The 13561-nt window shown below is 62.7% G+C and overlaps 1 protein-coding gene across 2 annotated transcripts; it reads left to right on the forward strand.

Annotated features, from left to right (window-relative positions):
- The first annotated feature begins 507 nt into the window (after positions 1-507).
- Positions 508-13427, forward strand: ITM2C (integral membrane protein 2C). Of its 2 annotated transcripts, none has more exons than XM_038574148.1 (6): positions 508-728; positions 8018-8158; positions 9857-10075; positions 11064-11174; positions 11754-11904; positions 12236-13427. In XM_038574148.1, exons 1-6 carry the CDS (start codon positions 609-611, stop codon positions 12325-12327), a joined length of 834 nt encoding a protein of 277 aa, XP_038430076.1. In that variant the 5' UTR covers positions 508-608; the 3' UTR covers positions 12328-13427. The 2 variants fall into 2 exon arrangements, with proteins under 2 accessions (XP_038430076.1, XP_038430077.1); XM_038574149.1 differs by having other exon boundaries at positions 513-728; positions 9857-10045.
- The last annotated feature ends 134 nt before the right edge of the window (positions 13428-13561 follow it).

A 13561-nucleotide genomic window follows, 5' to 3' on the forward strand; every position in this document is an offset into this window, starting at 1 on the left:
AAGCTGGAAGGGGTAAGGCTGCGAAAGAGGCTGAGTCCATGTGTGATTGGATGCATGGATGCATGGATGGGGTGAATGAGCGAGCGAGTGAGCGAGCGAGCGACTGCCTGAGTGAGTGACTGAGCATGTGAGCAAACCTCAGCCCTCCAGGGTTGGAGGTTCGCGCCCGGCAGGGGTCACTGAGCGCCCCGGGGGCGGGAAGGCGGCGCAGGCGCAGCGAGTGCCAAGCCCCTCCCGCGGGGGGGCGGGGCGGAGTGACGGCGGGGGCGGGGCGAAGTGAGGTGGGCGGGGCGAACTGGGGGCGGGGCTGACGGGACGGGGCGAGCCGGGGGCGGGGCTGACTAGGGGCGGGGCGAGCCGGGGGCGGGGCGAGCCGGGGGCGGGGCTGGCTGGAGGCGGGGCTGGCTGGAGGCGGGGCTGGCTGGAGGCGGGGCTGGCTGGAGGCGGGGCTGGCTGGAGGCGGGGCTGGCTGGAGGCGGGGCGGGGCTAGGGAAAGGGACTCGAGCACCAGCCAAACTTCCGGTGCCTGCGGAGCGCGGAGCGGCGGCTGCACAGCCCGAGGCTGCCCGGGCAGAGGCTGCAGGGCGGACGCGCGGCCGGCCGCAGCCATGGTGAAGATCAGCTTCCAGCCCGCCGTGGCCGGCATCAAGGGCGACAAGGCCGACAAGGCGGCGGCCGCGGCTGCGGCCCCGGCTCCGGCCGCTGAGATCCTGCTGACGCCGGCTCGGGTAAGAGGGGCCGGGGGTGGGGGGCGCTTGGGCTGGACTTCTTGGGGGCGACGCGCGCCCCGCGGGCCCCGGGAACCGTTCGAGGCGCATCGGGGGCCCGGAGCCGTGACCGGAGGGACCGAGCGGCTGGAATGGGGCCTCCATCCCCTGTGGGAGGGGGCTTGGGGCCGCCGAAAGCAGAGGTCCAAAGAGCGGGAGGGGTCCGGGGCGCAGGTCCCCGGGTGGGGAAGCGCTCGAGGTCTCTTCCAAAACCGGAGGGGCCGCAGGCGGCCGGCCCCAAGACAGCGGACGGGGCCGGTAGGAAGAAGTTGGAAGAATGCTGGTGGGGGGGTTGCGTCTGTTTCTAATCAAGGGGGAGGGGCCGAGAGTCGAGCCCCAGCTGGGGGATGGGAGGAGGTTCGGACTGCGTTTCCCCGAAGTAGGGAGGTGGGTCAGGATCGGTGGGGAATGGCGGGGGGTTGGGGGGCATCGAGTCCGGTGCCAGCGATGGAGGAGGCGCCGGTGACTTCGTCCCAAACGAGGGGCTGGGACTGTGCTGCTGAAAGGCCCACCTGAATTGGTGGACCAGAAGGTGAGGAGATGGAAAGCGACCAGAACCGCCCGGCTGCACGTCCAGCATTCAAGGTCTGAGGTTCGGGGTTGCAGGTTATGAGGCCGGGCGCCCATCTGGGCCTCCCTGCCCCGCTCTTCCTTCCTCTCCGGCTCCGGGCAGCTCCCTGCATCCCGCGGGGAGGCTCCCCCGCTGCCCCGGTGCCCTCCCGCATCCCGGAGGCTCTTTGTGGGGGCGGGCCTCCTCGGTGCACCCCGCCCCCTCCGGCGTCCTCCCCCGCCTCCCCCTGCCCTCCGGCCGGGGGGAGAGAAGGCATTTCCGCCGGTGGAAAACTGTCTGAGCTGCGTGGAGTCTGACCCGGAGAGGGCAGGACGCGTGGCGGCAGGGAGGCGAGGGGAGGGGAGCGAGGGCTGGTCCAGCCTGGCTGCCCTGTGCTCCGGCAAAGCTGCCCACGTAGCCGTGGTCTCCGGCGGTCTTGGGGTGCCCCCAGCCGTCCCATAAGACTGGACTTCCAAAGTCTTTGTCTGCTCCCCTTGCTTCCCATGAGTCTTCCTCAGCGCGGAGGTCCCTCCCCAAGTTTTGTGGCTCAGATTCAACCTTGCCCGGAGTATTAACCAGGGCTGCAGGGGAAGACTTGGGCCTGGGGCCACCAAAGAGGGGACTCTGGAAAGGGGCCTCAGAGGTGGGTGTCACATCTCTAGCAAAGACCCTGAGTGAGCAATGCACCAAGGAGCTGCAGGCCAGCTCTCCTGCCCTGGTGTGGCCACTGCATCACCTAGGACCACCTGGGCTAGGTCAGGGGGTGGGGGGTGGGGGTTGCAATGTACCCCCAACCAAAACAGCTCCATCTTCATCCCATGTTTACATGGGCAGGGGGCATTCCATGTTTGAAGACCATGGTCTTTAAAAGTTTGCAAGGGTCTCTTCAAGCTTCCTTCCTCCCTCCACCAAAGAACCAGCCTACTCCCAGGGCCTGCTGCCCTGCTCAGGCCTGGAATTCAGGACCCTGCCTCTGAGGACTATAGGATTTAAGCAGAAGACAGTAGGGGATGGAATTCAAACTCTGAGAAGGTCCACCAAATTTCACAGGAGTGGCACATTCTCCAGCAGCAGCCTGCTGATGGTGTCGGGCCGGATGGCAGATGCCAGCATCACCTTGGCAGTAACTGACATCCAGTTTCTGGCACTGAAACCCAGCCAGCATCCTCTCTTCCCCCTCACCCAGCGTGAAATGGAAATATCAACATCTTCCCCATCTTCCCGGGGCTGTTTGTAATGGCCTTGAGCCTGCTGAGCGGGCCTCCTCTCCCAAACCTCGTTAGTTTGGGCAAGGCCCCTAGCTGTCTTAATTGGCACGGAGGAGCGCTGGGGGCCCAGGAGGAGGATTAAAATCCTGGCACCACCTAGGACAGAACTGCATAGCAGTAAATGATCATGGTTCCCCGAGGCCCTGAGGTGATAAACGGAGGGGGCTTTGGATGTTACATGTCGTTTCTGCCAATTGCCTGCTGGAATTGGAGCGGGAAAGAGCGGGAATTGTTCACTGCTCTGAGCCTGTTGTGCCCTCACCTGGCCAAGGGGCACGTTCCCGTTGTCCAGTAACTAGGGCATGGATGGAGCCCCCCTCTCCTGCCTCTGGCAGTGAGCACAGCAGGTTGCCGGGCTCCAGACAGAGTGCCACCATCTATTAGGGCACTGAAGGAGAAGGTGGGTGGGACAGGTAGGCCGACTGGGAGGCCCAGCCTTCTCCGTTATTGAGACAGAGCATCTGAGGTTTGCCCCATGCCCATGGGGACGCAGAGGAAAGCTTATTCGAAGGTTTCTTCTGGCTGAGGGTGACCCAAGAACCCTCCTTGGCTACTGACCTGGACTCAAAAATTAGTTATAAAGCCCTGGAAGGACCTGCTGATGAACAGAGGAGTCCATGAACGCCCTCCCCTCGGCAGTGAGCTCCCCTGTGGCTGTTAGATGCAAATGTCCACCTGCTTGCAGGCCCTGAGGGGCCAGGGTAAGGCCTTTGCAGCACCCTCACAGCGGGGCTCCCCCTGCTTCTGAGCAAAAACCCCAACACAAGGAAGATTCTGTCCCCAGACCTGCTGATGGAAGGAAGTGCCTCAGTGGGCCGCGAAGGGATGGGGGCGGGGGCCCAGCTGGGCTTCCAGCTGCCCACCCTCCCCTTGGCGCGCGCCTCGGAGGTACTGAGAAGCCTGCGCTGAAGGCCGACTGGCGGGAAGCCAGCCTGGAAAGTGGGCTGGCCGGGAAGCACCCCCTCCTAGCACGCACCAGCTAGGCCGGTCTTCCCCTTGGGGGCCTGCGGGCCAGCCGGGGCCTGAGTGGGCACACGCACGCGCGCAGCCAGGTGTGGGCCTGCACGGACTGGGCTGGGCTGGGGGCTGCAGACGGCGGGGGTGGGGCTGCCCGGGGCGGGAGACAGGTTCAATACCATCCTCTCAGCACCGGCTCATTTTCTCCTTGGCTTTGCCTTTGATTAATGGCTCCTGCGTCGCCCCCTCCCCCAGCCTGCATACCTGGGGATCAGATTTCACTTTCCGAGTCCCGGCCTCGGGCCCTGGGCGTGGGGGAGCCGGTTGGGGGAGGGTCCCCTGCCAGCCGGGAAGGCCGACCTGGCCGGCCGGGAGTGCTCCTGCCCCAGTGCCCCAGTACCCGCCGGCCCTGACGGCCGGGCTGAAGGACCTTCTGGAAAGGTAGCCCTGCTCCAGATCGTGCCCCGGTGGCGGGCTGGGGGCTTCGGCCGGCCCACGCCTGGCCTGCCCGGGGCCTTCCCAGAGGGGCTTCGGCTTCTGAACACATCTCGACGGCTTTTCTCTTCTGTTTCCCTCTCTTTTCTGTTCGCCGGACCTTGCCTGTTTCAAGGCTGTGAGCGGACTCCCGGGGAGGATGAGTTCCCCTTAGGGGAAAAAAATCATTTATGGTAAAATCACGGATGTGCAGCCTGGCTCCCCACTTCCCCCCAAACACACACCCTCTCCCAAGTTCTCTCTCTCCCCCGGGAGGGCTCTTCCAGCAGCCAGCTTTGCTTCTCATCCATGGATGGAGCCTTTGTCCCCCGGAGTCTCTCATCTTGCCTGCCAGGAAGCCAGTAGATGCAGGGGAGTGGGTGGTGCAGGAGTCCTCAGGGGTCCGTGCTGTTCTTCACCCAGTGGGTGCCCAGGCCTCCAGCCACGTGACGGGACTGGGGTCCCCGGACTCCCTGTCGCCGTTCACCCAGCTGTCTGTACGGGGAGCACAGCTGTGTGCTGGTGGATGGTGGGCCTCTGCCCGCTGCTCCCACCCCCACTAGGTCTGGCTGGCTGGTGCTCTCACACACACACACACACACACACACACACACACACACACACACACACACGGGCATTGGTGACCTTGAATCTGATCCGCAGCCTGGGAAAGATGCTGAGGGGGAATGAAGCCCAGGAGGGCCCGGCGAGCGCCCCTCCCCCACCAGGGCGGCAGCAAGTGCATTGCTGGCTCCCTGCCAGCCTCCGCCCAGCAGCCTGCAATTGTAGTTTAATCTGCTTGCAGTTAATTTGGACATTGTTACCGAGGAACTGTAGCTGGGGGGGGCCCTCCAGGAGTCATGGGAGTCCGCCCAGCTAATGCTCCAGTTGGCTGGGCTCCCCTTGACCTCCGTAGCCCTGGCTTTGCTAAACCATTTAATGAGCACCGTCGGGGGCCTCGGTGCAGCGGGCAGGGGAGGCCCAGGCCCCTCGTGGTCCCCGGCCGGCGGCTCACGCGCCCCACACGAGTGCACAGCGAGGCGCTTTGCTCAGAAAGCCCCGTTGCCTTGGAAACAGTAGGCTGTGTTTTCCTCCTTTCTAAATGGAAGCCCCCCCAAATGCCTGGCTGCTCCATGGGGGGGCTGACATTTTCCTGGGTCTCCAGCACAAGTGAAGCAGCGTGGGGGGCTCAGGAAGCAGGCTTCTCCGCGGTCCTGGGCAGCCAGGAACCCCTAGGTTCCCTGTCGTGTTGTGTGGGGCCCCGTAAGCGATGGCAGCTTCGGGGCAGAATTCAGGGGCCCTCCCTCTGGTGTGGGGCTTGGTGCCTGAAGTGCCTTTTGTCTCAAAGCAGGGACATCTATGGCTCCGGTCTGCCTCCTGGCAAGCTCAGGTCCTGCTTTCCCTTCCAGCGCACTGCTCATGATGCTTCTGGGGTCTGGGCCCTGTAGGCGGGAGGGGTGTCAGTAGTGGTAGGATAGGGAGCTGTGTGTGAGCCCCGGACGCGTGAGAGGTGTGTCTGCTGCACAGCTAGGAAAGGTGAGGGGATCCTCGGCCACATAGCCACCACAGGTGCCCACACCTGACCCAGCCCGGAGCAGAAAGGCTGCTTTAAAACCATGGGCGCTCCCTGTTTGTGGACTTATTCCTGGAGCCGGAGCAGGCCCTCGGGCTCTCGTGCTTGTGGCCCATTGACTTGTTTTGTTTTGTTCTTTTGAAAAGCAGTTCTCACAAGCCTACTTCTCCAGTTTTCCTGAATGCAGGAGCAAAAGCATGGCCAGTGTGCAGCCTCAACAGCTGTCCGGGGCCTTGGCCCTGCAAAGAATAGATTCAGCGGAGACAGCTCGGCTATTTTTATCTAGCACTTCATCCTGACAAAGGGCTCTCAGGTTCTCCTTCTCCTTTAATCCCCGTGTCTTCACTTCTCAAAAGAGAAGCTGTGGGGGGAGCTTGCAATCCTGTCCTCAAGGGGATCCCTGTCCCTGCTGGAGCCCCTCTCAACCTGGGGTCACCACTCCCCCCACGGCGTATGAGTGTCCCCACCCCACGGGCAGGATTCACAGCTGGTCGATCCCAGGGCAGCCGTCGCACTTTGGGACCCACTCAGGCCTCTGGAGGAGCAGAAAAGCCAGCACCTCATCTCCAGGAGCCCCCGGGTGGCTTGTCCCCTGTGGCAGCACCTGTCCCTGTGGGACCTTGGTTAGGGCACCCCAGGGTGCTGAGCAGATGCCAGCCGGGTGGTGGTCTCACAAACTTGCCTCCCTGGTCTTGATCGCAGGAGCCCCGCAGCAGGGCTGGGGTGGTGAGAGCCCCAGCAGTCAGCTAGTGAGTTTGGAGCAATGGGTTTGACCTCCCAGCCTGCTGGGTGAGCTCCCTGGAGGACAGCAGACAGGGGTTTTGGGGAGTGGGATGGGCCGGGGTACCTCTGTCCCGTGGTGCAGAGGCTGGGAGCTAACTGGTCTAGGGATGGATGTGCCCAGTGAGGGGGAGGGTCCTCTGGGTGTTTTTGTCCTCTTCCTGGGTGAGTGGGAGAACCCCAGGCTGGGGGGCATTTGCCCTCTGATGGTGCTCCCCTTGCTTCCTGAGGCCTGGGCCGCATACCCTGTTTTCTCTAAGCCAAGGGGCCTCAGGGACAGGGACCAGAGCACCACACCAGGCCAGCCCCCAGGTTAAAGGGAGTGAGGACACATGGCACAAAGGGGGCTAAGCAGGAGGTTCATGGCACACGTGCAGTTCTTCGGGCTTCCAGGCGGGAGCTCCTTCCCTTCTCCCACCTGCCTCAGCTCCTGGAGGCTGGGGGGGTGGGGGGGTGTCTCTGGGATTGGACTCTGACTTCACCCTGACTGTATGTGGACACCATGCAGGAGGGACAGAACGGCAGACAGCAGAGACAGAGACAGGCCTGGGCTTTTGCCACATGTCCCAGGGCAGGTGAGGGAGGACACGCACAATCCTGAGAGACGGCCAAGGTCACGCAGGTCGTTAAGAGCCTGAATCACCAGCTCTCGGGCTGGTGCTCCAGGTCAAGCAGGTTCCTAAGATCTGCACACACAGCCCTGCATCCACCGCTCCAGACCCGTGTGCCCTGGAGCAGTTTGCTGTGACTTGGCAGCCCTGCAGCTGCTGTCCGGAGCCCGACTGGCATCCCAGAGCAGGTTTTCTCCAAGAAGCCTCCCGCTCTGGCCTCCCTGATGGCACCTGTTGCCACTGTAGCCACGTTTCCCTCCTGGCAGAAATGCCCTGGCCTCCAGAAACTTCCAGACTTCAGCCCTGAGGTTCCACTCCTGCTGGCCAGCACCTGTGCACCTGTGAGGGGCCGTGGCTGTCCCCCCGCCCAGGCTGAGCGGTGCCCAGGGCTGCCTGGCTGGAGGGGGACAAGCACTGTGCCCAGACCCCCCAGACCCCGTGAGCTTCTTGGAGCCTCTGCGTCTCTCAGCTAGTGACCACTCCCTGCCACAGCCTTCCTGGTGGAGCCCAGAAGCCACCTCCTGTGGCCCCAGTTCCAGGCCACCGTGTGCACTGTAGCCTGTGGGCAGATCCGAAGCCTTCCCTGGCTCCCCCGTGCCCAGGGCAGCAGCTCCCAGCCTGCCCAGTGCACCTCCAGTTCCTACAAGGTCCTAGGTCTGCTGCAATTACTAAGGCCATGTCTGTGCTTCCCCTGTTCTATATTTAAGAGAATAGACTGTCGTTACGGCCGGTATAATAAAGGGAACTAGTGGGTGAGCCACATGGACCTGCTTGATCCCAGTGGGTCATTCTGTGTGGCTTTGATGCGGGTCTCAGTTTATCTTTACCTGGGAGGAAACCGGGGAGGCCCCGGCAAGGCATTCCTTCCAGATAATGCTCCATGTAGCCTCAGCACTGCCTCCCCCCCCCCCCCCCGCCACTTGTCCCAGGGCTCGCGCTACCCAGCTGCAGGGGGACGTCTCACTTTGGGAAAGGGGTGGGAGGATTCCCAGAGGAGCAGAACCAGCATCGGGCTGACCCGGCACTGCAATCCACAGGAGGAGCGGGCCCCCCCACAGCGCTACAAGAAGGGGGGCTCCGTGGGCGGCGTGTGCTACCTGTCGATGGGCATGGTCGTGCTGCTCATGGGCCTCGTGTTTGCCTCCGTCTACATCTACAGATACTTCTTCCTCGCACAGGTGAGGCCAGGCGGGAGGGAGGCCTGGGGCTCAGGGACAGGTAGTGATTAGAGAGGACTTCGGGGAGGCGGCAGGTGTGGCAGCCGGGTGACCTGCCTCCAGGTGGGAGTGAGTGACCAGCCAAGCCCAGAAGACCCGCATCCTCCCTCCCTGGGGCCTCCTTGGGCACGAGCCAGCCCGCCCAGGCCCTTGCCTGGTGCTGGAGCCCCACCCCCTGACTCCCACAGACCCTGATGGACCGTCCTTACCTCTGGCCTCAGACACACCTGAGGGCCAACAGGGAACTCCCAGGAGCACAGGCAACAGTGGGGGAGCTGGGATGGGCATCCATGGCCCCTTCCCACAGTGTCACCCTGGAGTGTTAGCACCAGAAGCTCAGATCCGGCAGAAATTGGAGCTCTTGTGACCCTCTCAGAGCCAGACCCTGTGCCCAGGGGTCATGCTTTAGGGACTTCCATTCCTTGGACACGGAGTGGATTACAAAACGAGGTGGCAAGCGGGTTAATGGCCAGAATCCCCACCACCGCCTCCTGCAAGCGGTGGCCTCCACCCGTGATAGCACCCGGTTATGTGCTCACACAGCCGCCGCTCAGGGCACGAGGCTGGGCCCGAGCTGGTCATGGTCACAGTGACATCATCGTCAGTCCAGACCTGGGGGGGGGTGGGGACGGTGCCCCCAAAGTAGTTCTGTTAAAGCCCAAAAGAATACCTGTAAGTGCCACAAGCCGGGAATTTCGGAGTGACAAAGCAGCCGAGGCTCGCCAGTCATTTAGGACCTGAGTGACCTCCTCCCCGCCTCGAGCAATGGTTTTTAGCTTCGTTACTTAGTTTTTTCGTGATGGAAATTACTGAAGAGTTTTTGTATTCCGTGTGACTTTCCCCTGGAAACCTCAGCTCCCACACAACTGCCGACTTCCCTTTTGTTCGCCCCCCCCCCGCCCCCCGCCTTCCCCCTCCATGACCAGCTCCCCACTTGTTCCTGGTTCTCGCCTCCCCAGCCAGTGCTCTCTTGGGGTTCCTCACCCCGCCCCAGCTGCTGGGGGGTGGGGGCACCTCAGAGCAGCCTCTGTGTCTGTGCCCTGGACAGTGTGATTCATGTGTGATGACTCACCCCCCTGGGACAGCGTACACTCCGAGAGAGGGAAATTCTGCCCACGACAGGCCAGTGTCTGCGCGCGGACCTAGAGGAGCCCCTGGAGCAGGACAGGTGGCCACGCTGGTCCCCGTGCTCAGCCGCTTGGCCCCGGTCGTCTCGCTGCCTCCCTGCCCTGGATGATGGGGGGACTCGGCTGGCTGTTCAGATAGGGACACAGTGTTCGTCAGGGTCGCTCACGGGGTCCGGGGAAGGTGGTGGGACTCGTGTGAGGCTGGACATGGAGCTGGCTGTAGCGGTGCTTCCAGAATCTTCCCACTGCTGCCTGCCTCTCAGCCGCTCTTCCTGCAGGGCCCAGCCGGCTCGATCTGGGCTCCTGTGCTTGCCCCCGAGAGCCACGGAGGCTGTCCTCCTAGGACCTGATGCGTCCGGCTCGCCCTCCCTGGGCCCCCACATTTCTCAGTTTCTCCATCTGTGAAATGGGTCTCATGGTCCCAACCTGCCTGCTTTGCCGGGGCCTTGGGGTCGTGGCACGGTGGGGTGGGCAGGGTGGCTGTCCCCAGGGCGCCGCGTGACCAGTTTGTCTCTCTCCCCACGTTGCTCAGCTGGCCCGAGACAACTTCTTCCACTGTGGGGTTCTCTACGAGGACTCCCTGTCCTCCCAGGCCCGCACTCGGATGGAGCTGGAGGAGGACGTGAAGATCTACCTCGAAGAGAACTACGAGCGCATCAATGTGCCCGTGCCCCAGTTTGGCGGTGGTGACCCTGCAGACATCATCCATGACTTCCAGCGGGTGAGGCCGGCCGGGGCTGGGGCAGGAGCGGTGGGTGTCCTGACGGCCCAGAGCCCCCTCTTCCAGCAAGGGTCACGAGAAAGGAGAACAGGAACCAAAGGAGAATGAATGCCACTGCCCCTAGTCCCTCCTTTGAGCATGTGCTGTGCGATGGCAAGTATGTGTAGGGGACGTCCACGAGCCAGGCTCGTCAGGATTTTACACACATTGCTGTTGTTACATCAGTAGTGTTTACCACCCAATGTGACCTAGCCGTGGTGGATTTTCTCCTCTGCCCCCGACAGCTTGCAGACACTGGCCTTCGTGGGCAAGGCCACTGTGCCTTGTAATTGGGTATTTTGTGTTGACATTTTACTGAGGTGTGGCAGGCACACTTACCACCGAGGGCACGAAGTGCGTGGCTTAGTGGATTTTCCCAGAGACCCACATGTGACACCATCCAGGCCAAGTGTTGGAATCTTGCCAGCATTCCAGAAGGTTCTCCTGTGTGCCCTCGCTCCACCCCCCCCCCCCCAGCCAGTCTCACCCTACCCAGATGTAACTATCCTTTGCACTTCTTTTTTTTTTTTTTTTTTTTTTTAATATTTCATTTATGTACTAGAGAGAGCATGAGTGGGGCCAGGGAGAGGGAGAGGGAGAGGGAGGAGCAGACTCCCCACTGAACAGGGAGCCCGACATGGGGCTCGATCCCAGGACCTCGGGATCATGGCCTGAGCCGAAGGCAGACGCCTCACTGACTGAGCCACCCAGACACCCCATCCTTCTCACTTCTCTCACCAGTGACAGTTTTGAGGCCAGAGAAACACAGGATTCCCTGGTGTGTGTCCCCCATGCTCGCTTCCCAGAGCTTCCTAGGGGTCCTCCTGCTGAGGGTCCAGGTCGTCTCCAGGTCTATAGGAATCAGGGGCACATCATGCTGGCACAGTAGGGCTCAGCCCTCTGCTGGCTGGACACATCCTAGCCCCCCAGGGCCAGGCCCTTGCCTGCAGAGCCTGACACAGACCCCCCTCCTGCTCAGGGGCTCACTGCCTACCATGACATCTCCCTGGACAAGTGCTATGTGATCGAGCTCAACACCACCATCGTGCTGCCCCCTCGAAACTTCTGGGAGCTCCTCATGAATGTGAAGGTGAGCAGAGGCTCTTGTGGCACCTTGCCCTGCTTCCCCGTGGAGGCCAGGCCTGCGTCAAGGAGGTTCCTGCGGTGAGGATCGGGGGTGGGGGACAGGTGCCCAGGGATGTTGCTGTCAGCTGGGCCCAGCGCCCCAGATTGGTACCCCTCCTCCATCTTCCTTCTCCCACACCCAGAGTCAACGCCTCCTTTTCTTCTCCCTGCCATTCTTCTGCCTTCCTCTCTCATGAAGAGCCCTGAGACCAGCTTCCTTGGCCCCCCAGGCCATGTCCTACGAGCAGCACTCCCCCTTGGGGTGGGAGGCCAGGCTCCCACACGCAGTACTGTGGGTGCAAGCACTTGGCACAACCAGAAAACGCCTGGGGGCATCCAGAGGGCAAGCCACGGGGCCTCTGGGTGAGGGGGGCCCAGGAGGGTGTGGACAGGCATTTCAGGTGTGTGTGTGGCAGGGGGTGCTCTGAGTGGGCAGGATGGCAACAAGGGGAGTGGGTGGTGTGGACAGGTGGAGTCTGGGGCAGGAGAGCCCCCCACTCCCACCCCGGGTACTGACCCAGCGCTGCGGCCTCTCCCTTCACAGAGAGGGACCTACCTCCCGCAGACGTACATCATCCAGGAGGAGATGGTGGTGACCGAGCACGTCAGCGACAAAGAGGCCCTGGGCTCCTTCATCTACCACCTGTGCAGTGGGAAGGACACGTACCGGCTGCGGCGCCGGGCTACCCGGAGGCGTGAGTGGCCGGCCCCTCCCGTCCGGGGCCCCTGCCCCGAGCCCTAAGCCATGGCCACCCCCCAGCAGCAGCGCCCGGTAACTCCGCGCGCCCCGTGCGCCAGGCCCTGGTGCCCACGCTAAGAGCGTGTAAGTTATCCTCGTCAGCATTCTCGCTGCCCCTCGAAAGATGAGGAAGCGAGGGACAGAGAGGTTAAGTGACCCCCCTGAGGCCACACAGCAGGGAAGGTGGCCGGGTGAGTCTGGGCGGCCTCTGGGCCAGGTGGCCTCCGTGACCCCGCCAGCCCTGGGCCAGGGCACGGTCCTCACTGAGATTCTCCCTTCCCTCCCAGGGATCAACAAGCGAGGAGCGAAGAGCTGCAACGCCATCCGCCACTTCGAGAACACCTTTGTGGTGGAGACGCTCATCTGCGGGGTGGTGTGAGGGCCTCCCCCTCCAGGCCTCGCCCCTGCCCTCTTCCTTTTTTCTCTTCTGGCCACTCCGGCCCTCCTCCTTCCCCTCGCTTCGCTTGTACTTTGGACACCTTTCCCTAGATGTGACGTGTCTCCTGTTCCTTTCCGGCCCTGCCCGCCTCCCTGTACCAGAGCCGTGACCTCTCGAGGCCCCACCTCCGCTGAGCTCCCGGGGCCGGGGGAGCAGGGGGGCACCCAGGGTGGAGTCCGTGACTGCCACCCTGAAGTCAGGCCGTCCAGGGGCCGCCCACGGGCCACCCACAGCTGCGATGGCAGCCCGGGAGAAGGACTGGATGGAGGGGCCGGGCTGGGGGGGGGGGCCCGGGAGAGGGGACAGGGAGGGATGTGGTGCGGGGTTCAGAAATGTCTGCACAGTTGGTGAAGTCCTAAAAGGCTTGTTCCTTGGACGGTCCCACATCTGGATGCCCAGATCCGGGCTGAGGATGGGGGAATGTGCCCACGGATGGGCCCACCCAGAGCACAAGGGCAGGTGGGTGTCCTGGGGCTCCCCTGGACTCCTGTGAGTGCCTTGAGCCCACCAGTGGGAGCCTGGAATGAGGGCAGGGGATGAGTCTGTCAAGCACAATTGTTCTCTGAGTGGAACCAAAGAGGGGAGGAGCCGGAGCCGGGGCCGGGTCCTGGCCCCCCGGGAGCACAAGGACAGGGTCCTGCGGCCCTGGCCACAGGTACAGGATGGGGGAGCGCTGAGCAGAGACGAGGGGTGGGCTCGTTGCCTTCTCCGAGCTTGGAGCTGTTTTGGAAGATAATGTGGGGGGAAGGGAGAGCCACCTGGTACTTGTACACCCTGCCTCCCCCTCGTTCTGAAATTCCGTCCCCCTCGGCTTGGGGGAATGCAGCCTTTTTTTCCTTTTCCTTCTCACTTTTGCATGTTTTTACTGATCATTCGATATGCTAACCGTTCTCAGCCCTGAGCCTAGAAGAGGAGGTTTCGACACCTCCTGTCAGACTTAGGTGCTCTCTGGAGATGAAACTCTTAAATGCTTTGTTATTTTCTCAATTAGATCCCTTTTCAGAAGTGTCGGTAGAACAATAAAAATCTTTGACTTCTGACTTGGATTTGGGAGTGGCGGGGCAGGGTGGGCGCCCCATGCTGCAGGGTGGGCACCCCATGCTGCAGGCTGGCTGTGCAAGTGCCTGGGGGAAGGGGCGCAGGTGCCTGGGGGAAGGCTGGGAGGGTCCCTCAC

Source organism: Canis lupus, chromosome 25 (assembly GCF_011100685.1).
Source record: "Canis lupus familiaris isolate Mischka breed German Shepherd chromosome 25, alternate assembly UU_Cfam_GSD_1.0, whole genome shotgun sequence".
Taxonomy (NCBI): Eukaryota; Metazoa; Chordata; class Mammalia; order Carnivora; family Canidae; genus Canis; species Canis lupus.